The sequence below is a fragment of the Trematomus bernacchii genome, unplaced genomic scaffold (assembly GCF_902827165.1).
Source record: "Trematomus bernacchii unplaced genomic scaffold, fTreBer1.1, whole genome shotgun sequence".
Taxonomy (NCBI): domain Eukaryota; kingdom Metazoa; phylum Chordata; class Actinopteri; order Perciformes; family Nototheniidae; genus Trematomus; species Trematomus bernacchii.
Genome location: NW_022987516.1, coordinates 90260 through 117415, shown reverse-complemented (window position 1 = coordinate 117415; position 27156 = coordinate 90260). Strand labels below are relative to the sequence as shown.

At 40.6% G+C, this 27156-nt stretch overlaps 1 protein-coding gene across 1 annotated transcript in view; it reads right to left on the bottom strand.

The window, feature by feature from the left end:
• The window catches only part of LOC117471239 (NLR family CARD domain-containing protein 3-like), a 39751-nt gene extending 18972 nt beyond the window's left edge, over nucleotides 1-20779 (bottom strand). Inside the window, exons 1-3 of the mRNA XM_034116103.1 lie at nucleotides 20707-20779; nucleotides 20430-20618; nucleotides 20027-20105 (exon numbers count right to left, since the gene is read on the bottom strand). Coding sequence (XP_033971994.1) covers nucleotides 20027-20105; nucleotides 20430-20479 — 129 coding nt within the window. The 5' untranslated portion in view covers nucleotides 20480-20618; nucleotides 20707-20779. The remainder of the gene's footprint in view (nucleotides 1-20026; nucleotides 20106-20429; nucleotides 20619-20706) is intronic.
• Nucleotides 20780-27156: the final 6377 nt, after the last annotated feature.

The window sequence follows — 27156 nt, the reverse complement described above, 5'->3', positions numbered from 1 at the left end:
AAATCATTATTACCGTATCAGATTTAACTGGTGATTGAACAAACAAAACCTTTTTGTTTACGACATGCAGACCACTAACACATTTTTCCAAGTTCAGCATCAGCCTTCTTTACTATAAAATTACGTTTTAAATAGGAATATTAGAAATGGAACAAATATTCAATCTTTAGAAATGTTCTCAATAAATGGAGAGTAATGCCATCTCTCTATTTAGTAAATAGCCAACATATTTTAAAAATGTCAGATATATACAAAATAAACCTAAATACTCCTTTACTATCAAAGTCTAAAGCTAGACCTAAGGTGAACAGTTTTGGTAATCGACAATTTAATCTAAAAACAAAACAAAATTGGAGTTGTGTTTTTACCAATAGCTAGTTTATATTTCAAGATTATTCTGTGTGACAAAATAATCAGATTTCTTGTATGCTAAATAAAGGATATTAATAGTATTAATCTTTTCAGGATTCTAGACCATCGTTAAACAAGCAGCCTCTTTTCTTAAACACTAAGCATAATGTTCTACACCACCCTCGCATGATTTCTTCAGAGTCTGACCAGTCTGAGAAAAGCCTGTCTCAAGATCTTGTCATATTGAGAACAGTCAGTGATTTGTTGTCCTCTGCAGCTGTATCAAGGAAACTTTTTATTTTTGTTGGCATTGGGATGATCTGGAGGGAAGGAAACTCTTGGATCAATGTGGTACAATCAGCAGACACACGTTGTCCTCTGCACAGTAGAAATCCCCAAAAACTGCAGTTCCTCTTCACACCTGTTGCCTTGACAACGAGGCACAAGCAAAATGTCAAAACCTCCTCAGTGATGTGTTCTTTGCACAATTCTTCTGTTTCTGTAGTGAGCAACATCTCACCAACACACTGATTCAGAGTACAACCCAAAAGGTGGCGCATAACTATCCAGTGCTGCTGTAATCACAGCCAATCAGCTACTAGAGAAAAACTCAATTTAAATCTCTCCCCCAACGGGTTACCAATGGCTGAGTGTCCATATGGTCAGGAATGCTGAAACATGTGAATGTTAAAACAAACTAATGGTGGTAGTTTACCCAGATTCTTTACTTCATTAAAAGTAGTATAACTAAATTGTAAAATCTCTTTTGTCTAGTTGACGTCCTGCTTTTAAATTCTAGTCAGGAAAATAACATAAGCATCATCTTTAAAATCTTCTTAAATTCGAAACCAAAAAGGTCTTCCTTCTCCACCGTGATGCATTTCTACATCAAAGTCCATAAAACTGATGATTTATCTTTTAAAACCATGAGGAATGACAGTTTTCATAAAACTCCTTTCTCCTTTACTTCAGTTCTAAGTCAATGAGCAAAACAAGGAAACCCTCCTTAACCACTATAGATTCATCTTTTATCTTCTTGCCTATTCTATTCATTTTCAAATTATGTATCTAAGTTGTGTTACAAGCATGGTTAGGTTGTAACAGAATACAAAACATCAAGTAACTGAATTCAATCCGAGCTATATTTGAAAACCCAAGTAATCTGATTACATTTAATTAATATATTTTTGGAACACTTAAAGGAATTCTTGGTGGAAAAGTTTCCTCACAAAATGTAATCTTCATTACTAAAGCTAAAATCTAAAGAAATCATCACGGAACCATTTTCCCCGGCATCTCTCTCTGTGCACGGCTGCAGCCCGTCTGTGAGCTAGCAGCCCCGCACACAGAGAGAGAAAGGACTCTCTGTGGAGTGAAAAAGAGCGGAATATTGAAAACCTGAACCGGAGTTGGTCCGATAAAATGTGCAAGACAACGCCTATGCAGCATTTCCTTATTGTTGAAATTATGACATTTCCTTATCACTTAATTGTTTCAATAAAAACAAAAAAAAGCATTGTGAAAACTCCCACTCTTGAGAACATCTCAACACTTTATTCCATCTAAGCATGAATGTTTATGACAGACACGCCATATATTCCAAGTATGAATATCTCTGGGCCCTAAAGAACAATCTATTAATCCTAAACGGTCTTTAATTATATCAATTGTGAACTTTCTTAATATTAATTGTAAATTCAACGTATGTTCTCTTTTGAACAAAGATAGGATAGTTGCAGCTGAAACTGGTTAATAGCAATTTTCTGTTAACCTAGATAAGAATGTTTTTCTTATATCTAGTAATATATATATATTTATATTTTATTTTTATGTTACTCATAAAACAGTAAACCATAGGAACATTTTCCAGAATCGTAGTTAACTTTATATAACATTTACTCTCTCTAGACTCTTCAAAACATCTTAATTCTCCTGTCTCTCTCTTTCCTCACTGTGCCCTGCAGCTGCTCCTGTCCACAAGCTTCTCTCATCAATCACACTTGACCTCTTTGTGTTATCCAACAGTGTGAGAGGGCTTGAGCAAGCATCGTACAGCACCTCTGTCATGCTTAAACATTAACAGATTCCTTCTGACTGACAAACTTATAAAAAACCTTCTGCTTATTACTGAATCATTCTTTCTTTATAAACTTAAAAATACACTTGTGGTGAATTGTTTGCGTTTTCAGTTTCCTATCTACTTTAAACAACCACCAACTGAGAGTCACTATTGTATGATAAATACAACTCCTAAATAACATTACAATATATATTTCTTACAGTGAGTTTGTTATTTAATGTTTAACAAATTCTCCTCTTTCTATGTCTCATTCTAGGTGGAAAAATCTACTATTATATTTAATTGTAATACAACCTTAACCTTTCTATATGTACTTCATATACTCAGTAAACCTCTTTTTACTTTCCCTTAACGTTACTGTATGTAATTAAGTTCCTTTGAAATATAATTAAGTACAATTCTTAGTCAAATGACAAATACCATGAAATTCACAATGCAATGCAATGGTAAAAATCAGTTCTCAAAGATTATGTTTAAATCAACCCACTCTCTTCAGTCTGCGTACAAATGACACGACTTTACACATTGGAAATGCGTGCAATAGATACGCAGAAGTCTGATTTTGCGTGCATATGATAAGCTAACCATTTCCATTGAGATCTGAGGCCGAGTTTTGCGTGCATATGACACGCCACGTTTCATGCCTGCACCACTTATTTTTGTCTGGTCGGCTCTTGGTAGACCGGAAGCTGTGTGGTTCATAAAAACATGTTCTTACTCAATACCAAGCCACGATTATTGTTTTTATTTTAAATCGTATAATGTCGGACTTTTTTTGCCGTCTGTGAAGAAAATAAATGGCTCAGAGCCTCAGAATAATGAAATCTGTATTTTTTTTAATCTTTTTTTCCTTCTAATTTGTTATTCTTTTCTAAATAACACACTGTTATTTACTCAACAATAACACACAATTATCCTTGTTTTTATTTATTCGTTTAATTCTATAATCTTGGGCTTTTTAGCATGCTTTTTAGCCGTAAATAAAGTCACCGGAAACAGACGTAGACGGTAAACTGATTACCCAAGATCCTCAGCTTGAAGCTCGGGATGTTTTAGCCGCAATGCACGTTGGGATATGGTGTTAATGCGATATGATATCCGAAAAAACAATCAGAGTTTAGGATGGCCGGAGACACTACACTACCCATAATCCCCAGCTATCGTTTGGGACTACAGTCCCGTTGACAAACCCCGTGATTAATCTTCAAGCTCTGGGATTGGATGTTGGAGTGGCAGTGCGCCAAGGTTACGCCGACCGTCAAACAGCTCTTTGAAATGGAACGAAACCACGGCAGACTAACCAAAACTGGACTCGAACACCCCCCAGAACTACACATGCTGGCTATTGTGTTTCGCAAAATGTTCTATGGCACGTCTCTACTGGGAATTGTAGTTTTAAAAGACGTTTTCGTTTTTCCCAAAATTAGAAGTTGACAATATTAAACTGTGTACAGCCTTGGAGGTTTAGGCAATAGGAAACAAATTGGTGTGCACAAATGTAAAACATGTAAGTACTAAATGGGTGAAAATCGCTTGTGTCCATAATGGGCAGCATTAATATATACCCACATGACAGCTCATTGTTACTTTGTAATTCTACTCCACTACAATTCAGAGGTTAACCTGGTATTTTTACTCCAATACATTTATTTTAGTTACTTTGCAGATTCTGATTAATGATGTGAAATATAAACAACCCTTAAAGCAGACTTTAGTTACACCTGAGTAAAATTCAGGGAAGGTGATTGTCAAGTGCCAACAATCAGGCGAGATATTTGGTAGTGGGTGCTTGAGAAGAGTAAGCATTTATCTGCAGATCCCTATAAAGTATATTCATTACTCGTTATTCTCTACTAATAGTTCATTAAAAACTGTATATAATGGCTATTTTGCACATCCCTTTCAAGATTTCAACATTTTCAAAGGTTTATTGACATATCATATACACAACTACGGTGTAGTTAAGCAATGAATGAAAAACTTGGGTCACAGGTTCCTCAACAGTGCATTACAAGACATCTATCAATATCTGTGTATACCTCCACCATTAAACTGTCATATTCTGCACATTTCTTATACTATCTACATACATCTTATAAGAGTATAATACATATGTATAATATCAGTTAAAATACGTGCTTAAACATAGTTAACATTGCAGGAAAGCAATATATTAGACGTTAAGTACTTTGTCATCTGTAGATACCCCCAAAGCTTTTTTCTTATTCAAAAGAAGACCTTAACCTAAAGTATTCTTTAATGTTTAAAGGTAAGTTTGAGAAAACCGGCTCGAGATACACTTTTTGTTATATTCCATGGAATGCTCTTAACATCCCGATAGCAATGAATATCTGAAGTGCTTTGACAAAAAATCCATTAAAAAATATCACCTGTGGAAGCTGTAGTACTGTAAAAAGCACGACCAATCATCTGAGCCGGCCCAGCTAAAATAACTGGATGGCCTACCTGCCTGTCAGCCTTCCATCTGTGCACAAACTTATCTCGTGCCCTCATTGGTCATGTGCGCGTTCGTGTGTGTTGGAGGAAGGGCTCTGTAAGGAAGTGGCAGATTTTTTCCGGCTGTGTATTTTCAAATTCTAGCGATCTCGAGCTGGTTTCTCCAAAATTACCTACCCCACCTTTAAATAAAGCCTTATTAGTTTGTCTGTTTTGCACATCCTCCTATTAATATCTAATAATAAAATTATAAAATGCAATAACGTGCTTTAACCAGTAGGTGTCCCTTTCTATCAGCTGTGCACCGTTATGGCGTAAATACAGCATATCTACCAATTGGATCAAATATAAAAGTCAGCCGAATTAGTGTTGATACTGCAAGGAGACGTATTGTGTGAAAAGAAATGTAAGATGTTGTTTAATTGCTTATATATTTATGATCCAGGTCATGTTTTCAGTTTTGGCGGCAGTTCTTCCTGTTTGTCTAGAAGTCTTCTCATCAGGGCTCTATAAATAGCGAACTACGGCAGATATGTAATATTTAATGCTGCCGAACCGTGTATTACAATGCCGTTATGTGATGACTTTCAAAGAGAAAAGCAAGCACACTCGGAATAAAGTATTATTTTATTTTTAAAAAATGTTTTCGGATTTCACATCGCACCATTTCCCAACGTGCATTGTGGCTAAACCATCGAATCACCGAGCTGAGGATCTTGCCTACGTCTGTTTCTGGTATTGTTTATGACGGATGTATTTAGTTATACTGTAGTGCCGAGAGACGGGAGTCGGAGGCGGGGTATCAAAGGTACAAGCTAGACTTTTATTTAGTATCAGAACAACATGTAAACAGCTTCAAGCCCGGGAAGCGAAGACCGGCGGAAACAGGAAGTCCAGTTAACTAAAATGTCCATGCGGAAAATACCCCAACCCATAGATCCGTGGGTGAATAATTTTCAATCACCACAATACACACATTCCTTCACATTTAAATTTGAATTTACATTAAAGTATTTCGTGAGGCCTTCTAAAATGTTTTTAAATATAACTACGGTTCTAGTTGAAGAGTTTGTAAATGAACATGAACCCAAACTGTTGCCTGGCAACGCAATCGCATAACGTCACGTCCGTTAATTCCACACACATGGATTAACATCGATTTAATACATTAATGTAGCCTTTGTTTCTGCTAAAAGAGGTGTCGACCAGCAGGGGCAACAAGAAAATTGTCGAAATCGAGTGTGACTATTACAAAATAAATCATTATTATATTAATATTGACAATAACAACCGACCGTCTTGGTAGAGCATTTGCTTGGCATTTCCGGGTATTTCTCTACTGGTTGGCCCATGTTAACAATACCGTGTAACTGTCACGTTTGAAGGGACGAAATTGTGACATCTTCACGTCTCCCAGCATGGTAAATCGTCACATGTTCACGTCTTGCCGTGATACCGGGTTGGGCGTATCATATGCACGCAAAACTCGGCCTCAGATCTCAATGGGAATGGTTAGCGTATCATATGCACACAAAATCTGACTTCTGCGTATCTATTGCACACATTTCCAATGTGTAAAGTCGTGTTATTTGTACGCAGACTGAAGAGAGTGGGTTGGTTTGAATAGCAACAAATAATTGTTTCTTATTTATTTCAATATATCTACTACTTCAAATCACACATTGATCTATTCATATCAATGTATTCACTCCAACTTCAGATCACTCATTGATCTTTCACTTCTTGTTTTAAATTCAACAAACACTCAGCACTCCTTCTTTCAGGCATTAGAGAAAAGAAAAAAGCGGACACACTCCGGGCTGCTGCTCTCACAGCCGATAATTAGACCGTCTCCAGAATCGGGAGAAGGGGGGAGATACTTTCACAGACAAAGAAGACACACCCCGGCTGGAGCTCTCAGCCTTTTCAGGAGAAGGGGGGCTTCTTTCAAGATTCCGCTTATTTGACTAAATAAGAATTAAAATAAAAAAACTATGGTATACCAAAATGTTAGCGCTTTACTGAGTCTCTACGGCCTGACAAAACATGGAAACCTCCACTTTTGTATTTAGTGAATTCACAGAGTCGCGAGGCAAATTCTATATGTTTTACTTCCTCAACTCAGATCGGGCTTATTAATCTCTTAATTACCGACTAACCGGAACAGGCATGGGCACCCTTCCACCCTGTTTTTGTGCACTTGGCTTGCAAAGCAAATCATATCCCCTCAGCCAATACATCTCTGAACCGACAGGCCATTAGGGTCTTCTCAGGCAGAACTCAAGACTACAAGGTCAGATACAGTGATTCCTCCAGCATAACATGTACAGTATATCGGCTAGCAAACAGATCAATATTCCCTCAGTCCAACCTTAACCTGTTTAGCCCTGAGCCTGTTTTTCAGGTCTCAGGCTCGAAAATGACATTCCCAGAACAAATGACCATATCTTCCCTTCTAAAAGGGTTAAATTAATAATCTTTTTTCTCAAAGTAATGATAAACCTGTGAGTTGGATGTAGAAAAGTCAGAACAATATAGATGTTTTTTATTTTAAAGAAAATTCAGATTGAACATAGTAAAAAACTGTAAATTATAGTGTCCGTCCAAAAATTCTTTTTTACTTATAGTGAAAGCTACCCTTGGATGATGGGTTAGTAGAGTACAAGCTTTAGGAATCCAAAGTACAACATATAATAAGTACCCTGTATCAAGATTGATGCAAAACAAGTGACATTTGACCTTTTTAGAGAGGTTTAGCAAAAAAACTGTGATTTGGGTGGAAATGGGGGTTTTACCGTTTCTCTGGAACCCATTGGTCGATTTTGGTGATTGACATCTCTTTCTGACCGTTAGAGCCAATAGAATCGAAGGGGAATCTCCCCTCTCACACACATGGTACAAAAGAAAGGTGGGGGCTTCGCGCATGCAGTTTTGCATCAGAGCGAACCTATACTCTAGCTCTGACATCTGGAAACGGAAAAGCAGGTTTATTGCTTATGGATTATCAGAAATAATTTCAAAGGGACACAGACACATTGGATTAACCTATGGATTAACTTCAGCAGCGTTTTTATCGTTTTAATGCCATTGAAGACCACTTTTGACCAGACTACGACACAGGTAAGCCATGTTAGCGTTTTTAGCTACCTAGCGCCACATGTTTTGATGTCTGTTTTTGTTTATAAAGTCGCAAGTTCGTATCTTTGAGTGATAATGTATGTACCCATCAATTCTGTGTCACCTCACGATGTGTTGGATGTGCAGAAAAGATAAATAATAAGGTTTTCTGAGTGAATTTCGGAGCAGTAATCTGTTAGCATTTTTCGCTCGTTGCTAATTCAGAGGCTCAGCGTTAGCATTGTGTTTTTTTTTTTGAAAAATAAATAAAAAGGATCAGTTGCGGGAGTGCCCCGGTACCGGGGTCTCTCTGGCTTAACAGGTTAAGCTTCTCAGGCAGACAACGAGGCAAATACACGTGATCTCTCCAGCATAAACATTTATCAACATAAAACAAGACCAACAAACAAAACAAACAACCATCAAACCGAACAAACAACCAACAAACAGATTTCAACCATAACTGTGCAAATCCCAAATCCACCTCTCTGCATTTTGTTTTCTTGTGTTTCTTTAACCAACACAACTTCAAAAGTAATTTCATTCCAAATACGTTTTGATTACTGTGAGTTGGTATCTCTTCTGTGGAAGTCTCAAGTCTGGTTTCTCAATTCCTCGAGATTTTACCACAGCCGTCTCAGGGCTGCCTGGCCAAGGGAGTTGAGACCCGAGAGAAGAAACACAGCAACCTCCAGCATTCGGCATCTCGGTGGGACCTCCAAAATGTTGTGGCAAATCAACCCTCACAACAGGAAAGAATGAAACAGAGAGGAATCAATAAAACACAAACACAGACATAGTTGAAATCAATCATTATTATTTAGTTGCGCAACAACAAACAACAATGGGGAAACATTACCTGCTCTCAAGCAATCATACAGCAATGCTCCCACGAGCACAAATATCTCGTGTGCTTTATACATGTAAAACACACACGAACATACACTTGAACATACAGCTAACACACGAACATTGTCAGGTCTCCTAAACTTGGATATGTTCCAGATGTCGAAAGGTCATTATCTCATGACGTCTTTAGGAGTCTTGCAGGATATGAATTATCCAATTAACAAAGACTTAAAGGGGACCTATCATGCAAAATGCACTTTTGTACGTCTTTTATACATGAATATGTGTCCCCGGTGTTCCAGGGAACTCACCAAGTGTCAGAAAACACAACCCTCTCTATTTTCCTCCATACCCAAATCTCTAAAAAAGGGGCTGCAACGGATCTGATAAAAACTGATCCAGATTTGAACACTGTCCTGACGTCAGGACGGTGGCGCTACGGCTATTGGGCCAACTCCACCAATCAGGAGGAGACAGCCACGGCCATTGCCGTTCGAAAGCGCTGGAGACGCTGTAGTACATATGCCAGGCCTGTAGATGGTGCTGTTCTCACAGAATCTGCCCTTGCAAAAACAGAGCTAAAAAATGTCAAATTGAGCAAAATGAGGCATGGCTAAAATGCATGATCTGTTTGGTATTTTGAAAAAAAAAAAGTATAAATATGCCTTATATAGGTATGGTCCTACACTATATTATTCAAATATAGCATGATAGGTCCACTTTAACTTTATTATAATCTAAATATAGCCTAATAATTAGCAAAGAGACGATTAGCCTCTTCCCTGGAAACTGTAATTCAATAACATACCTAGTTACTATGACTCAGTGTTGTAGTCACCAAATTCACGAGTCCAAGTCACTCTCGAGTCACCACTCTTCGAGTCAGAGTCCAAGTCCGAGTCACCCAAGGAGTGTCCAAGTCAAGTCCGAGTCACAAGTCTTCATGTATTAATCTTCGTGGTGGATATATGTGTTGAAATGTAGCTGCTCCTCTACATTGCTTTTATCCTGTCATGTTATACTAATCTGTCTATTGAACTGCTGTGAAGCCAGTTTGGCTACAATTCTTGTCACAGGTGCTATACAAATATAAAGCTTATTACTAATATTAATATTATTATTATTGTAAATGACCTTTAATATGTCTAACTATATTTCAAATGAGTTACCTTTTAGAGAAGTGATTATATTTGTATGCCAATATTTTCCTATGGTAAAGTTTTCGTTTTGCACTTTTATTTTTATAGTAATAAGATCGGGACTCTTATTTTGAAGGAACTTTTACCGGTTAAATCGGTTTACCGATAAAGATTGATCCCCAGAAAGCACATGGCTACTTAATATGCAGAATGACGTAATTTTGATGATAGTGTTCAAGACAGCCTATATGTCTGAACTCGATCCTTAGAGTAATGTGTTATGGAGCCTTCTCTTCAATATTGTGTCCACATAACGAGCATTTTGCGCTGCTCTTTTCCAATGTGGAAGCAGAATGTGTGAAAGCATACAGCACGATGCGGGGTGTGTCTCTAGACATCTTTAGACTGGAATAGCGGGGCCCAGTACGTGAACTCGCCTCACAGGTGCACATATGCCAGGATAGAGGACATCAGACTCCAGAGAAAACTTGCTCGAGTCCGAGTCCAAGTCGGAGCGTCAATGTACAAGTCGAGTCCGAGTCATCGTGGGGGGAAAAATTCACGAGTCCGAGTCCAAGTCATCGTGCGCGAGAATTCACGAGTCCAAGTCCGAGTCGCGTCAATCAGTGCGCGAGTCCGAGTCGAGTCACGAGTCCCGAAAATCGGCACTCGAGTCCGAGTCCAGTAAGTACCCTGTATCAAGGTTGATGCAAACAGGGCCGTATCCAGGATTTGCTAAATACCGAGGTCCAAACATGCTAGGGGGGTTCGGGGGTGTACTCCCCCGTGATTTTGGGGATTTTCATGATCTAGTTAGGGTGCTTTTTAAGTCCTGTGGGGGGTCACAAATGGATAATATATTGATTTCAAACCATGTCACTGGGCTGCAGCCAGGGGCGGACTGGCCATCGGGACGTTCTGAAGTGGGCCGGTCGGACGAGGTGGGCCGGTCGGATAACTCACTAGCACCCCCCCCCCCCCCCCCCCCCCCCCCCGTTGGTATTTACCGAGGTGGGCCGGCGGTACCGAAATGGGCCGGTCGAGAGTCCCGGGCTGATTTGTAGTCCCAGTCCGCCCCTGGCTGCAGCATCAATTCTTTTTGAAAGTGTAATGCATAAGAATCAGTTGATTGTTACTATGAATGATCTGGACATGCAGAAGAGGCTAACATGATCACAAAACATCGTCAACATTCATTTTCCATGTCTCTCTCCTTTCCATAACCTGCAGCCTCTCTTCCATCTTCTTTAGTCTCTCTGTCTTCTTCCTGTTCATTACTCTCTCTGTCCTCTACTCTTTCTCTTTCTCAATCTCTCCCTCGTTGTTCACTTTCTGCTCCTCCTCACTTGTCGCTCCTGCCAGTGAATTAAAAGCAATTCAGTAATTTAGTTCATTTCACTTGTTTGTTTGCATTATTTTTTAAATACAAATCTGTTTTGTTTGATTCACAAAAGAGAACAAAGATGTAAGCAAATTGTGGAGTACAGAGCTTCGTGACCGCGGAGCGTGTGAACGTTGTGATCAGCTGTTTTAGCGCAGGGCTGCTGTACAGACCGACGTTAACAGCAGCCCTGTCTGTGCACACGGAGACCGACTCTGTCGTCCGGTGATCTAACCGCCTTCTGGAAAAGCTTCACAAGTACGTCGGTACGCAAATGCGCTTTGTGACACAAGTGACGGTACGCATTTCAGATTGTTACCTGCGTACCAGTTATGTGCACCCCTGCCTATAGCTGCAATATAAGTTAGTGTGCATGTTGTCGGACGTCCACTGACTAACGTAGAGCGTTCACACAGGATCTGCTGGTCATATGATGTCCTGTGAGGAACAGAAACACAAGCAGCCCGCTGGACTCAGATCTCTAGATACCTCATCACTCCTCCGCTGCTCCGATACAAGTCCGGGCTGCGGTGGTTTGTTGATACATGTCGTCTTCTGCTGTTTGCTTTAATCGAGGCTACGTAGTGGTGGATACGGCCCTGGATGCAAAACAAGTGACATTTGACCTTTTTACAGAAGTTTAGAAGAAAAAAACCCACTTCTGGGGTCATTTGGGTGGATTTTCCATATCTCTGGCCCCCCTCGGTCGATTTTGGTGATTGACACCTCTTTTGAACCGTTAGAGCCAATGAAATCGAGGGGAAGTTCCTAAATCCATCTAAACATTTCCATTGAGGAGTGAGAGGGATGCGCATGCAGTTTGCCCAAAACTGGAAGCTGGGTTGTAGCTCTAATAGCAGCTAATATGAAATCTCCGTTTTTGACAAAAATGGAATGATGGATTATCAGTAATCATTTCAAAGTGACACAGACACATTGGATTAACCTTCAGCAGTGTTTTTCTCGTTTTAATGCCATTGAACACAACTTTTGATCAGAAAAACAGCAAAGGTAAGACATATTTGCCGTTTTGGCTCAGTAAAGCTACGTTGTGTGTTGTCTGGGTTTGCCTGAGCTGCCGAGTTTTGGTCGCACAGTGTTGATACTTATACCTTATAGAATCTGTGGAATCTCAGCTTTAATCTGATATCTTGTTTGTGCAGATCCAATAAATAATAAAGTATTTCTACCGTGAGTTCTGTGCTAAGTGCGTTAGCATTTTTTCGCTCAGGGCTCTTTTAGACACTTCTTGTGAGACTTGTGCTTTGTTTCGGTAAAAATGGTTCGTATCGTCAGTTAGCTGAGTTTCTTCTCGTTTGGTGGGTATGACACATTCATAGTTTGTTAAATGTTAAGAAGCCCTCAGACGCGGTTTCTTGCAGATGTTGCGTTTTTGACCCCACCCGCGGGTCCGTGGGGCTTAACAGGTTAAATTCAGTTACAATCGTTAAACACATTAGCAGCTACATGTTGCTCGAAGTAAACTTTGTTATTTCATACTTCACACCACCTCACTTCACCATTTTGAGGAATAAAATAACGCTCTTGACTAAAAAAGCACAAACACTGAGCCAAATGTTAACCAAAGTGAAGCCTCGTCCACCACCAACGTTTACACCATAGGACAGGAAGTGGTCTCCTCCTACAGAGGACACAGAGACACTGAGGAACCATAGAAGCTAAACCCAACCCCAGCATAGAGAGGTTCAGTGAATGTGGTTCTGAAGGTGTGGAGGTGGATCAGTCTGACAGGGGAGACTCTGTAGAAGGAGAGAGAGCCAGCAGCATGATCCAGATACACTGCTACTATACCAGAGGAGGAGGAGGGGGGGGAGGAGGAGGAGGAGAAGAAGGAGGAGGAGGAGGAGGAGATACATTTTTCTCTGTTATTGTGCCTGACAGAGTAACCTCCACCAGAGCACTCCAGACTCCAGGACTGCTCATTCCCTCCAAACTCACAGTCCTCACTGTTTCCTCTCCTGCTGATTCCTCTGTAAGTCACTGATATATAAACCCCTCCTCTCCACTCGACCTCCCAGTAACAGCGACCAGTCAGAGCTTCTCTACACATCAGCTGAGGCCAGGAGGAGTCAAACCTCTCTGGATGATTAGGATATGGCTCATATCTCAAAAATGTCACCTTCCTTTTGTTGGCAGACAGTTTGAGTCTTCTGTGTGCTGTGTTTGAGTCCAGGGTGAGTTCACAGGAATCTGATGAGAGACACAGACAGCAGTTTATCATCAGACTCACCTGAAGGCTTTATTCGTTGTTCGTCTACTGATGTTGTTCATTTCTATAAACGTAATTTATGTTTTAACCTGTTAAGCCCGAGAGACCCCGGTACCGGGGCCCTCCCGCAACATCTTGCAGGAAACAGTGTCTGAGGGCATGTTAATTTAATAAACTATGAATGTTTTATATCCATGTAACGGGAAGAAACTCATCCAACTGATAATTTTTTTTTTTTTTTCAAAAAAACCCCCACAATGCTAACACTGAGCCTCTGAATTAGCAACGAGCGAAAAATGCTAACAGATTTACTGCACCGAAACTCACTCATAAAACCTTATTATTTATCCTTTCTGCACATCCAACCCATCGATCGGATCGTGAGATGACACAGAATCGATGGGTACATACATTATCACTCTATGATACGAACTCGCAACTTTATAAACAAAAACAGACATCAAAACATGTGGCGCTAGGTAGCTAAAAACGCTAACATGGCTTACCTGTGGCGTAGTCTGGTCAAAAGTGGTCTTCAATGGCATTAAAACGATAAAAACGCTGCTGAAGTTAATCCATAGGTTAATCCAATGTGTCTGTGTCCCTTTGAAATGATTTCTGATAATCCATAAGCAATAAACCTGCTTTTCCGTTTCCAGATGTCAGAGCTAGAGATAGGTTCGCTCTGATGCAAAACTGCATGCGCGAAGCCCCCACATTTTTTTTTTACCATGTGTGTGAGTGGGGAAATTCCCCTTCGATTCTATTGGCTCTAACGGTCAGAAAGAGATTTCATTCGTCAAAATCGACAAAGGGGGGCCAGAGATATGGAAAATCCACCCAAATGACCCCAGAAGTGTTTTTTTTTTACTAAATCTCTCTATAAAGGTCAAATGTCACTTGTTTTGCATCAATCTTGATACAGGGTACTTATTATATGTTGTACTTTGGATTCCTAAAGCTTTTAGTCTACTAACCCATCATCCAAGGGTAGTTTTCACTATAAGTAAAAAAGAATTGTTGGACGGACACTATAATTTACAGTTTTTTACTATGTTCAATCTGAAGTTTCTTTAAAATAAAAAACATCTATATTGATTCTGACTCTTCTACATCCAACTCACAGGTTTATCATTACTTTGAGAAAAAAGATTATTAATTTAACCCTTTTAGAAGGGAAGATATGGTCATTTGTTCTGGGAATGTCATTTTCGAGCCTGAGACCTGAAAAACAGGCTCAGGGCTAAACAGGTTAATGAATAAATAGCACCTCCATCATCTTTGTCTTTAGAGAGAAGCTGACTGATCCACACTTACACTTCCTCACACCTGGTCTTAACCTCTGCTCTCCACCATGGTCCAGCCTGGAAGAAGAAACACAGTCAGGATGATTTTCTATCCAACATGAGTCCTAGCTGCTGTTCAACCTGAAGCAGAGCTCAGTCTGTAGAAGAAGACTTTTATTTTTTACTTTTGCAAAAACACTTTTACATATTTAACAAATGTACATATACTTCAATTAAAGTGCTTCATTGTGCAAACAATTTAATTAATTAAAATAATAAATAAAAACAATCTAATAAAAATTGCAATTCATTGTTAACAACTGAACATAAAATGTCTTTATAGCACCAAGGTTGATTAAGAGTGTCTGTTTATTAAATTAAACTCCAGCCAGATGGCCTTGGCCTCCTTCTCTGTTCTCCTCTCTCTTTTTCCAGACAGTCATGTTGGCCTCACCTGAGAGGAAGTTTAGGAGCTGCCACTTTTCCATTTAGTTTTTTAGGCAGCCCCATGATAAAAACGCTCTCAGTAAAAGAGACTAAATACCAATGTTAAAAGAGAATAGTAACTTGTGAGTCCCTTGCAATCTGTAAAAACATGGAAAACAGTCTCTCTAAAATTATAAAATGGACATTTGTTAAGAACAGCAGGATTAATAACAGAAATAAAATAATTGAAGGCGATAGCACCGTGTAAAATTCTCCAATGGAGGTCGGCAGTACGTTTTTAGAGGGGAGGTTTATATAAAATCCTCCACTGTGGAGGCCCTGTCCTTCTGTGCATTATAATTTATGCTTTTTACAATGTTCATGTAAAGTGTTTTCTTGTCAGCTCTGTGTATAAAAAGGAGGTAGCCCACTTAAAATAAACATTTTGAAATCAGTTAAAAACAGAGCAGCATCCAGCCCCAGTTACTCACGCGTCTGAGAATGCAGCTGCTCAAATCTCTCCACACCAAATCAGCCGGGCCGGTAAGATATCTTTGTAAAAACTGTATTCTAAAGATGGCTGTTCGGCTGGCCAGGTGGATAAGGCCCTGTCCCCCCTCCTCTTTGGATACAAACAACACCCCCTGTTGCACCCAGTGTACACCATCCAAAATAAATCTACCATTTTCTTTTGTATTGTGGCTTGATTGTCACTGCCACCGTCGGGTACACCCCCTCCCTCAGCAGCAGCCACCTGGTCAGAGTCGGATCTCGTAACCCTGAATGGTAATGTAATACAACTTGAAGGGATCCATTTGTTTCCTAAATCAGGGTAACTCCCTCAAAAATATGAGGAACCTGCAGTCTGTGTGTCCATACCTGAGAGTGTCCAGTTTCCAGAGTGGATCCTCCAGTCCAGCAGACAGCAGCTTCTCTCCTGAGTCTCCTGGATGATTATAGCTCAGGTCCAGCTCTCTCAGATGGGAGGGGTTGGAGCTCAGAGCTGAAGCCAGAGAAACACAGCTTTCCTCTGTGACCAGACAGCCTGACAGACTGAAACCAGGGAATATAGTGTGTTCTTAACCTGTTAAGCCCTGAGCCTGTTTTTCAGGTCTCAGGCTCAAAAATGACATTCCCAGAACAAATGACCATATCTTCCCTTCTAAAAGGGTTAAATTAATAATCTTTTTTCTCAAAGTAATGATAAACCTGTGAGTTGGATGTAGAAAAGTCAGATTCAATATAGATGTTTTTTATTTTAAAGAAACTTCAGATTGAACAGAGAGATTTAGCAAAACGAAACCACTTCTGGGGTCATTTGGGTGGATTTTCCATATCTCTGGCCCCCCTTGCTCGATTTTGATGGTTGACACCTCTTTCTGACCGTTAGAGCCAATAGAAAATGTGGGGGCTTCGCGCATGTAATTTAGCATCAGAGTGAACCTATCTCTAGCTTTCACATCTGGAAATGGAAAAGCAGTTTTAATGCTTATGGATTATCAGAAATCATTTCAAAGGGACACAGACACATTGGATTAACCTATGGATTAACTTCAGCAGCGTTTTTATCGTTTTAATGCCATTGAAGACCACTTTGGAGAGATTACAGAGCCAAGGTAAAAATGTTAGCATTTTTAGCTACCTAGCGTCACATGTTTTGATGTCCGTTTTTGCTTATAACGTCGCCATTTCGTATAATTCAGTGATAATGTGGGTGTCCAAAGATTCTGTATCACCTCATGATGTGAAACGATGTCATGGATGTAGAGAAGAGATAAATAATAAGGTTTTGTGAGTGATTTTCGGTGCAGTAAGGTGTTAGCATTTTTTGCTCGTTGCTAATTCAGAGGCTCAGTGTTAGCATTGTGGGTTTTCTTTTGAAAAAAAAAAAAAAAGATCAGTTAGATGAGTTTCTTCCCGTTACATGGATATAAAACATTCATAGTTTTATTAAATGAACATGCCCTCAGACACTGTTTCCTGCAAGATGTTGCGGCAGTGCCCCGGTGCCGGGGTCTCTCTGGCTTAACAGGTTAAAAGTCACTTCAGCGGGAAAAATCATACAGAAGTTGACCATCATCATTAGCATGAACCAAAAGCTGTATACAAATAATCAAAAGTTAAATTGCTTGAAAATAAAATGCAGAATTCTGACCTGAGAGTCTCCAGTTCACAGTGTGGACTCTGCAGTCCAGCAGACAGCAGCTTCACTCCTGAATCCTGCAGGTCATTGTTACTCAGGTCCAGCTCTCTCAGACTAGAGGACTGGGAGCTGAGGGCTGAGGACAGAGCTGCACAGCTTCTCTTTGACAGGTTGCAGCCACTCAGCCTGGGGAAGGATCAGATATTAACAAAGCAAAATATTTAATTCTCTTGTCTAAAACTGAGAATAGTTATTTGTTGTTTTTATCTCCACTTACAGAGCTTTCCTGGAGGCTTTGACCACTGGCAGCAGCCTCAGAAGAGCCTTCTCTGAAGCAGAGTATTTCTTCAGGTCAAACACGTCCAGATCTTCTTTTGATGACAGTAAGATGAAAACAAGAGCTGACCACTGAGCAGGAGACAGTTTAACTTTAGAGAGACTTCCTGAACTCAGGTACTGTTGGATCTGCTTCACTAGGGAACGATCATTCAGTTCATTCAGACAGTGGAACAGGTTGATGCTTTGCTCTGCAGAGGGAGTTTCTTCGATCTTTTTCTTGATGTATTCAACTGTTTCCTGGTTGGAGACACTTCCTGTCTGTGGTGTCAGCAAACCTCGTAGGAGAATCTGATTGGTCTGCAGTGAAAGACCCAGGAGGAAGCGGAGGAACAAGTCCAGGTGTCCATTTGAACTCTGTAAGGCCTGGTCCACAGCACTCTGGTAGAGATGTGTTAGATTGGATTTGGCTCGGAACACTTTAGGTCGCCGGGAGGTTGTTGGTTTTTCTGACAGCAGGTTGACTCCAGAGCTGATGAAGGTCAGATGGACATGAAGAGCAGCCAGAAACTCCTGAACGCTCAGATGGACGAAGCAGAACACCGTGTCCTTCTGGTACGTTCCTCTCTCCTCTCTAAAGACCTGTGTGAACACTCCTGAGTACACTGAGGCTGCTCTGATATCGATGCCACACTCTGTCAGGTCGGACTCATAGAAGATCAGGTTGCCTTTCTGCAGCTGCTCAAAAGAAAGTTTTCCCAGGGACTTGATCATCTTCCTGCTCTCTGAACTCCAGTGTGGATCTGTCTCAGCTCCTCCATCATACTTCACATTCTTCACTTTGGACTGAACCACCAGGAAGTGGATGTACATCTCAGTCAGGGTCTTGGGCAGCTCTCCTTCCTCTCTGGTTTTCAACATGTCCTCCAGAACTGAAGCAGAGATCCAGCAGAAGACTGGGATGTGGCACATGATGTGGAGGCTTCTTGAGGTCTTGATGTGGGAGATGATGGTGCCGGCCTGCTCCTGATCTCTGAATCTCTTCCTGAAGTACTCCTCCTTCTGTGGGTCAGTGAACCCTCGGACCTCTGTCACCATGTCCACAAATTCAGGAGGGATCTGATTGGCTGCTGCAGGTCGTGTGGTTATCCAGAGGCGAGCAGAAGGAACCAGCTTCCCCCTGATGAGGTTTGTCAGCAGCACATCCACTGAGGTGGACTCTGTGACATCAGTCAGGATCTCAGTGTTGAGGAAGTCCAGAGGAAGTCGACACTCATCCAGACCGTCAAAGATGAACACAACCGGGAACTGATCAAACCTGCAGATTCCTGCGTGTCTGGTTTCAGAGAAGAAGTGATGAACAAGTTCCACCAAGCTGTACTTGTTCTCTCTCACCACATTCAGCTCTCTGAAGGTGAATGGAAATATGAACAGGATGTCCTGGTTGGCTTTGCCTTCAGCCCAGTCCAGAGTGAACTTCTGTGTTAATACTGTTTTCCCAATGCCAGCCACTCCCTTTGTCATCACTGCTCTGATTGGTGTATCTCTTCCAGGTGAGGCTTTAAAGAGGTCTTCTTGTCTGATGGTTGTTTCTGGTCTGTGTGGTTTCCTGGATGCTGTTTCAATCTGTCTGACCTCATGTTCATCATTGACCTCTGCAGAGCCCCCCTCTGTGATGTAGAGCTCTGTGTAGATCTGGTTCAGAAGGGTTGGGTTTCCTGCTTTAGCAATGCCCTCAAACACACACTGGAACTTCTCCTTCAGGGTGGATTTAAGTTTACGCTGACACACTGCAGCACTGGTTCCTGGAATGAGTAAATCATAGATTAAATTAAAGATAGGATGCTAACCCAATGTCATGTTTAATGTGTCTAATCCTCTTACTGCTCTGCAGACGGTCAGCCAGCTCCTCCTGCTTCATGCTCCTCAGGAAATGCAGTGTGATGTTCAGAAATGCTGTTCTGCTGCTCCTCCTCTGCTCTTCATCCTCACCGTCCAACACCTCCTCATCCTCCCTCTGACTCTCTAAGCTTTCTGGGTAATCTAAACTCAGGACTTTCTGGATCTTCTTCAGCTCATCCTCCACAAATCTGACAATGTTTTCCTGGAGCAGCTGGAACAGAATAAATTGTAGAGTTTAACTGGTAGAAGTCAACATCAGATCATGTGTGAGACAGAAAGCCTGACTATCTGCAGACTGCAGCATGGACTCTGGATCATAATGCTGCTTCACTACTGAGTGTGTGGCTGCTGGAGTCAGCAGGAGTAGCTGCACTTCTACATTTACACACCATGAATATGGAGTCCAGGTCAGTTTGATGCTGCTGGGCCGACTGACCACTGGGGACCTTAAATCTCTGCTGATGAACTCTGTGAAGCAAACATACACACACACACACACACACACACACACACACACGTCGTTCCATCATGATGAATTCAGGTAGAAACACACAATTAATGTGCAATACCCATATTTTGCTTTTCATGGAAACACAGCTGGGTGCAGAAGAGTCTGATCTCTGCAGATCTCTACACACAGAGCTTTCACTATAAAAAAAATGAATCTTGTTGTCGCAAACAAATTAAAGGCACATTTTGATATTTTTTAACCCAGGAAAATGTTGAGTCAGCTGAAAATAATATTGGCATTTAAATGTTGAAATTATATCAAACTGGGAGGTTAATTATTACCTTTGATCAGTTGAGTGGTGTCGACGTTTGAAGTAAATACATTCACCCATAGATTGGTCACTCTTTATGGACACACAATTGGGTCCTGGTCCAGCTAGAGGTCCTGTTCCAGATCTAGGTACTAGTCTAGATCTAAGTCGAGGTCCAGGTCCAGGTCCAGGTCCAGCAGAATGTGGTGTTTGCTCTGGACTTGAACACAACACACACAGAGCTTTGAGTTTATAATGAGTGCTGAGCTGTGACATGAAGAAGAGTCATGGACAGTTGGAGATCTCACCTCTGAGCTTTGGTCTGGCTGTCATGTTCCCCAGAGCTTTTAGAGGTGGGGGCTTCCTCCTCTCTGTCCTCACACTGATCCATATCACCTTAGCACAAACACAACAACATGTTAATTCATTACAACCCTAACCCTAATCCACAGAATGAAGTACAAACAACAAGTCATCTCTACTGGCGTAACGCTAACCCTAAAGTCAATATTTCCTGCAGCTTTGTTGGATTGATCTCATCAAACTGTTTCAAGACGTAGTAACAGTTGGAATTTCAGCTTCATCAAAACTAAAACGTCTTACTTTATGATATTGAAGTCCTTTTTATCAGCTGTTAATCAATAAGCAGGCCTCCTGTAAACAGCTTCAGACTCTGAACTGCCCTCACTATGAAGGTAGATATGGTGCAAAATGCTAGAGCGTGTAAAACCTGATGTGAGCACTTGCAGAAAAAATATCTGAGCTTGTGTGCATACATTTACACTTGTATAAAATATCCACGTATCTGTGAACCAAATTTGAAGTCACAGAAGAAAAAAAAAGTTTTGTAGCTTGTAGAAAAAAAAGAAACTTAGTGATGAAATGTTTACTTGCAGAAAGATATATATTTTTTAAATATATTTTCCATTACAACTGCAACTTGGTTATTACAACCTCTCAAATCAGTCATTACAACTTCACGAATCTGCTCTGTGGCAGTATAAATCGACGAATCTGCGGCCTTGACTTTTGCTACACTTCTTGCGATGAATGTGTCGCAAAAGTAATTTTCACCTGTAGATGTGGGGGGAGGGAGGGGGGTTGGAGCGAAGGGGTGGAGCTATCAGAACGACGAGGCTCGGGTCACTCACACAGTCACAGCCATAGTCAGGTCGAACCGGATGACTGCGGGGCTAACGGTCCGTGTCGCTACCAGTCCGCTGACATGGCGCATCAATCAACGGTAAGTTTTGCCCATTACTTCCCCAGTATTACTTTGAATATTATTATTGTGATTGAGGATTAAATCCGCTATGAAGACCACCGTTTTATATCGTGCAGTTTAGCGGCAAAATAACGTCAGTTAGCCAGCTAACGCTAGCTTTGTTGAGTTTATGCTAGCTAAACAAGTAGTGGTTGTAGTCTATACAGCAGTAATTAATATATTATAGCCTACTGCTTTGGCACTAACGGTTGATAACCGTTTATGAAAATAAAACCAATTGAACTGTACTGAAATAATGACAAGTTTTATAATTGTCTTGGGCTCCTGCTGTGATTTTAAAGCCTTTGTAAATTGTCCATTAATCCATGCTATTTTCTATTTAGAACGAAGACTTCAGAATCTTAAAATCCCTTGACGTTTGTATGCAATTGTGCTAAATTCAACACTGGAATCAAGCAAATATGAATATGTTTGCATGATATTAGTTATTTATATTTTGCCATCACTTAACCTGTTCCACTCTGAGCCTGTTTTTCAGGTCTCAGGCTCGAAAATGACATTCCCAGAACAAATGACCATATCTTCCCTTCTAAAAGGGTTAAATTAATAATCTTTTCTCAAAGTAATGATAAACCTGTGAGTTGGATGTAGAAGTGTCAGAATCAATATAAATGTTTTTTATTTTAAAGAAAATTCAGATTTTACATAGTAAAAAACTGTAAATTATAGTGTCCGTCCAAAAATTATTTTTTACAGATAGTGAAAACTACCCTTGGATGATGGGTTAGTAGACTAAAAGCTTTAGGAATCCAAAGTACAACATATAATAAGTACCCTGTATCAAGATTGATGCAAAACAAGTGAAATTTGACCTTTTTAGAGAGATTTAGCCAAAAACTGGGCCATCTGGGGTCATTTGGGTGGATTTGACCTATCTCTGGCCCCCCTTGCTCGATCTGGTTGGTTGACATACCCTTGTGACCGTTAGAGCCAATAGAATCGAAGGAGGAGGCTCCCACCCAGACAGGTTGTAAAGAAAAAATGTTGCCGCTTCGCGTGTGGAAAGCGAAACTAAACTGGAGGAATGTCTCCTTCTGGAGTTTGGAAACTAAAACGCAGTTGTATTGCTTATGGATTATCAGAAATAATTTCAAAGAAGGCACAGACACATAGGATGAACCTATGGATTAACTGCAGCATCGTTTTTTTATCGTTTTAATGCCATTGAAGACCACTTTTGACCAAGGTAAGATATATTTACGTGTTTAGCTTCTTAGCTCCACATGTGATGATGTACGCTTTCGTTGATAGCGTCGCGAATGTTTATCACTGAGTGTTGAGGTGGGCACCGTTAGATTCAGTGTCTCCAGGACACCAAAAACGAGTGTTTGGTTGTGCATCTAGGATAAGTAATAAGGGAGTTCTGAGTGAGTTTATGTGTCTTAGTCGGTCCCGTTTTTTCGATCGAGGCTAATTCAGAGGCTGAGTGCTAGCATTGTGGGGTTTTTTTGAAAAAAAAAATTAAAAAGATCAGTTAGCTGAGTTTCTTCCCGTTACATGGATATAACACATTCATAGTTTTATTCAATATTAAGATTCCTTAGACGTTGTTTCCTGCAAATGACGCGTTTATCCGCCCGGTACCGGGGGGAAGGCGTGAAACAGGTTAAAGGTGGGGTAGGTAAGTTTGAGAAACCGGCTCGAGATACACTTTTTGTTATATTCCATGGAATGCTCTTAACATCCCGATAGCAATAAATATCTTAAGTGCTTTGACAAAAAATCCATAAAAAAATGTCATCTGTGGAAGCCGTAGTACTGTAAAAAGTACGACCAATCATTTTAGCCGGCCCGGCTAAAATAACTGGATGGCCTACCTACCTGTCAGCCTTCCATCGGGGCACAAACTTATCTCGTGCCCTCATTGGTCATGTGCGCGTTCGTGTGTGTTGGAGGAGGGGCTCTGTAAGGAAGTGGCAGATTTTTTCCGGCTGTGTATTTTCAAATTCTAGCGCACTCGAGCTGGTTTCTCCAAAATTACCTACCCCACCTTTAATTATACGTTTAATACATTTAAGTCAAGATAAGGTACATGTGATGGTAGCTAGTTAGTGCTCTTACCTGTGAGGCCTCCTCCAAACAGCATAATAACCAGACTGTACCATTAAAACTGCAAGTACCAGTTCTAGATCCTTGACTTTAGACAAACAATTCAAAAGACAAAATGTATTTAAAGACCAATCTTTATTTGAAGGTGCCTCTTAACCTGAGATATTAGTTATACAGTAATAGTATTGACAATCTAAAAAAACTGAGCAACTCAACAGTTCACTTTTATATTTCTTATTGTCTAAAGCATTTATTATTTTCATTTTTCCCCTCTCATATTCAGTGTGGAGTGTGGACGGATTGAGACAGCGTGGTGTCCCGAGAGCTGCAGAGACTTCAGGGAGAAACCTCCGTGTGATGGTCCTGTCTGTTGGTTTGGCCGGAGAGGACTGAGGGTCTTTCCTCAGCGAGGAGGACCAGGCCTGATGGAGGAGCCCATGCTGGGCATAGCTGATACCACCTGATCAGGCCTAGTCTGTCACTTTATTTGACTAAATGTGTTTACTTATACATTTAATAGGTTTACACCTTCTGTCCATATGTGCTTTTTATTTAAAACATTTTTGATTAACTTTTGGTTCAGATTTCAATAAATTGTATTTGTATTTGCACTCCTTTTGTCCATTATTCTGAAAATGTTAGATTACACATTCACATCTGACTGAAGGTTGGCCCCATTCATTTGTGACGTTGCAAACTCTGCGGTACAAGGTACATGTTGTGAAGCTCATGAAGTGAGGCAAATAGAAATAATCAGCTGATGGAGTGTAGATGTGGAAATAGGTGCATTCGATCAGCTGACTTCACAATAAAAGTAGTTTCTTAGTGAATGTCCTGTACTGGTCTTAAAATCTCATAACATCAGCTTTTAATTTTCCTCTTGGATGTTCTTCTTGACCCTCAGAGAAGGAGAACATGTTGAGTCGTGTCTTTCAGGCATGTCCTTTCCTAACAAAAATTACAGGAAACATAAAACATATTATTGCAGAACAAGTGTGTTATTTATGAAAGAGGTGTGCTTGTGTTTAGGGGCTGTAGATATAATTATTTTGTAATTGTAATGTTTTTTTTTATGTCAACAGTGAGCTACAAAGACAATCAGATTATGAATGAACAGTATGAAATTCATCAACATTGAAATATATTTTATTATCAAAATAATATGTAACTGTTATCAAAACGTAGTGGAACTGTAGAAGCTTGCTCTGTTGTCTCACTGAAAGAATCACTTTTACCACGTTTTTTACAGACAATATTGAGAGATAAATAGTAGCAGTTCTCACTATGTGTTAAATAGCTTTGCCTTCAATACATTAAATTAGAAAGCTGACAGTCATATTGCTTGTTAACATCTAAATGTAACCTTTGCATGGAAAAAACCCTTAACTTCACTGATGTGTAGGTGATCTAGTATTTAGTATTGTTTAATGGAATGTATATCAGTGTATTAAAGTCAATACTGTTAAGGAATAATTCTTCTAGATATCTAACCTTTTGCTCTGTGACCGGTCAACTTGACTGGCACGAGGGGTAATTGTTGTGGGAACACTGAGGCACTTCTTTATCGGTGTTTGTGGGCTCTAGGATGTGAAATCCTTGAGGCCATGAGTGTCGGACGCAGTGTTCCCAGCTGTTTAGTCTACTCCTTCAGAGATGTTGATTTCTCTCTGTGAAACAGTTAAAAGGTCTAGCATAGAGAGAGGCTCTTCAGAATTGACGTGGCAACTCTACCGTGTAGTCAGAACCTCTGACTACACGATTTGTGATGTGAATCCTCCGGCCGAATACTCTGAATAAACCCATCAGTGTTTGACATCAAAGCTCCAACTCTCACCGTGTCTCCTTCCTGAGTCGGTGACTCCATGCATTACTACACAGAAGTTTCCTCCACAAATTGGCGTTGTCGGCAGGATACCAACAGATCTTCAGAAACTGGTAAGTGTGATTTCAAATCTACATTTGGACATTGCCTTACCAGAATCTGTGATTGACGGTATCCTAAAATTATCTGTGAAGCTAAGTGGCTGCGTTTCGTTTTGGTTAATGAACATTTGGGGCTAGTAACCCCAGGGGATCATCCAGGGACTCTGTCTTGGCTGGTTCCCTCTGTGTGTGCTGCTCGGGACGTATGTGCCGTGCAGGCATACACGGAGATGTTTAAAAATACCTTAATGAGGGCAGCAGTAAAGTGGAACTTCTGTGTGAAATCAAAATAGAGATTTGTAATGAACAAATCGCCGAGATTCCGGGGGTTTCAGCGGCCAACACTAGCAGTTAACTAAAGCAGCCAGAGATATTACCCCCAGCGCCTCTAAAAAAAAACACGGCTCCAGCTGCGGCTCCGGGGAATGTGTGTAAAATACCTCCCCGTATCTGCATGAGCTGGTGAAGTGAACTCAGGGGGAGAAAATCACAGCTTTTGTCTATAACTTTAACTCACACCACCGCCGTCTCTATTAAAAACGAGACGGTTTAAAAGCACTCTCGTGGCTTGTGGCCGTTTACGACGTGCAGGCAGGTGCGAGGTGCGTGCATTACCTGATGCGACAGGCTCCCTACATTGCTGGAGGAGCTGGTGCCGGTCCGGGGTGCATACATAAAATTATAAGCTAATTGATCATGGGTGGGCAGTGGCATGCAAGTGTAGAACAAAACTGTGTTTCATCGTTGTGATGAACATGATGGCAGGTGTATAGGCTGGTCGAGTAGGACTACAGTTAACTGTGTAGTTTCGGATAGAAAGGGTAGAGGAAAAAAGTCGATGTGCTCCTGATCGGGGGGGCATAGCACCACTAGAGCAGGGATAGTGGGGTCGCAAGAGGATAAGCTAGTTATTGCTCTTGGACGGTCTTCAGGCACAGATCTAAGGACTTGTATACAAGGGTGGGTGCGCGAGTCAAGGTGCCCCACTGGGTTCCCCATAGAGGGAGAGATCATATCCCTACCCCCTCTGAAACCTCTTTAATCCGGACTAAATTGAGCTGGATGAACTTTGCTGACGCACTGGTGTTTATTACGAGTTCATCATGTTTGTTTGTCTGATTGTTTGTATCGGGGGGTCTATATTGGTTTGACTAACCGCCGTCTTGTGCATGTTTTGTAACAACTAATAATGAATCAGTCCATAGCCAGGGTAAAATAAACTAAGCTTTAGTTAACTCACCAAAAGTAAATTACTTGAGAAAAATAAATAATATATAGTGTTTTGCAAAATTCTGGTAGTATAGATGTGCTGCAAAATGAAAATAAATAGCAAAAGAGTGTTTTTATGTCCTGCATCTGAGTGTGCAGAGGAAATGTAAACGAAGCACACTGTTCAGGGTGTGCACTGTAGGTGTAAGAAGAAGAGAAGATTATATTATTTTAAGAATACATTTTAAATTGTATTGCTGTTATGTTAAGATATGTTTGTGACCTTTTATAA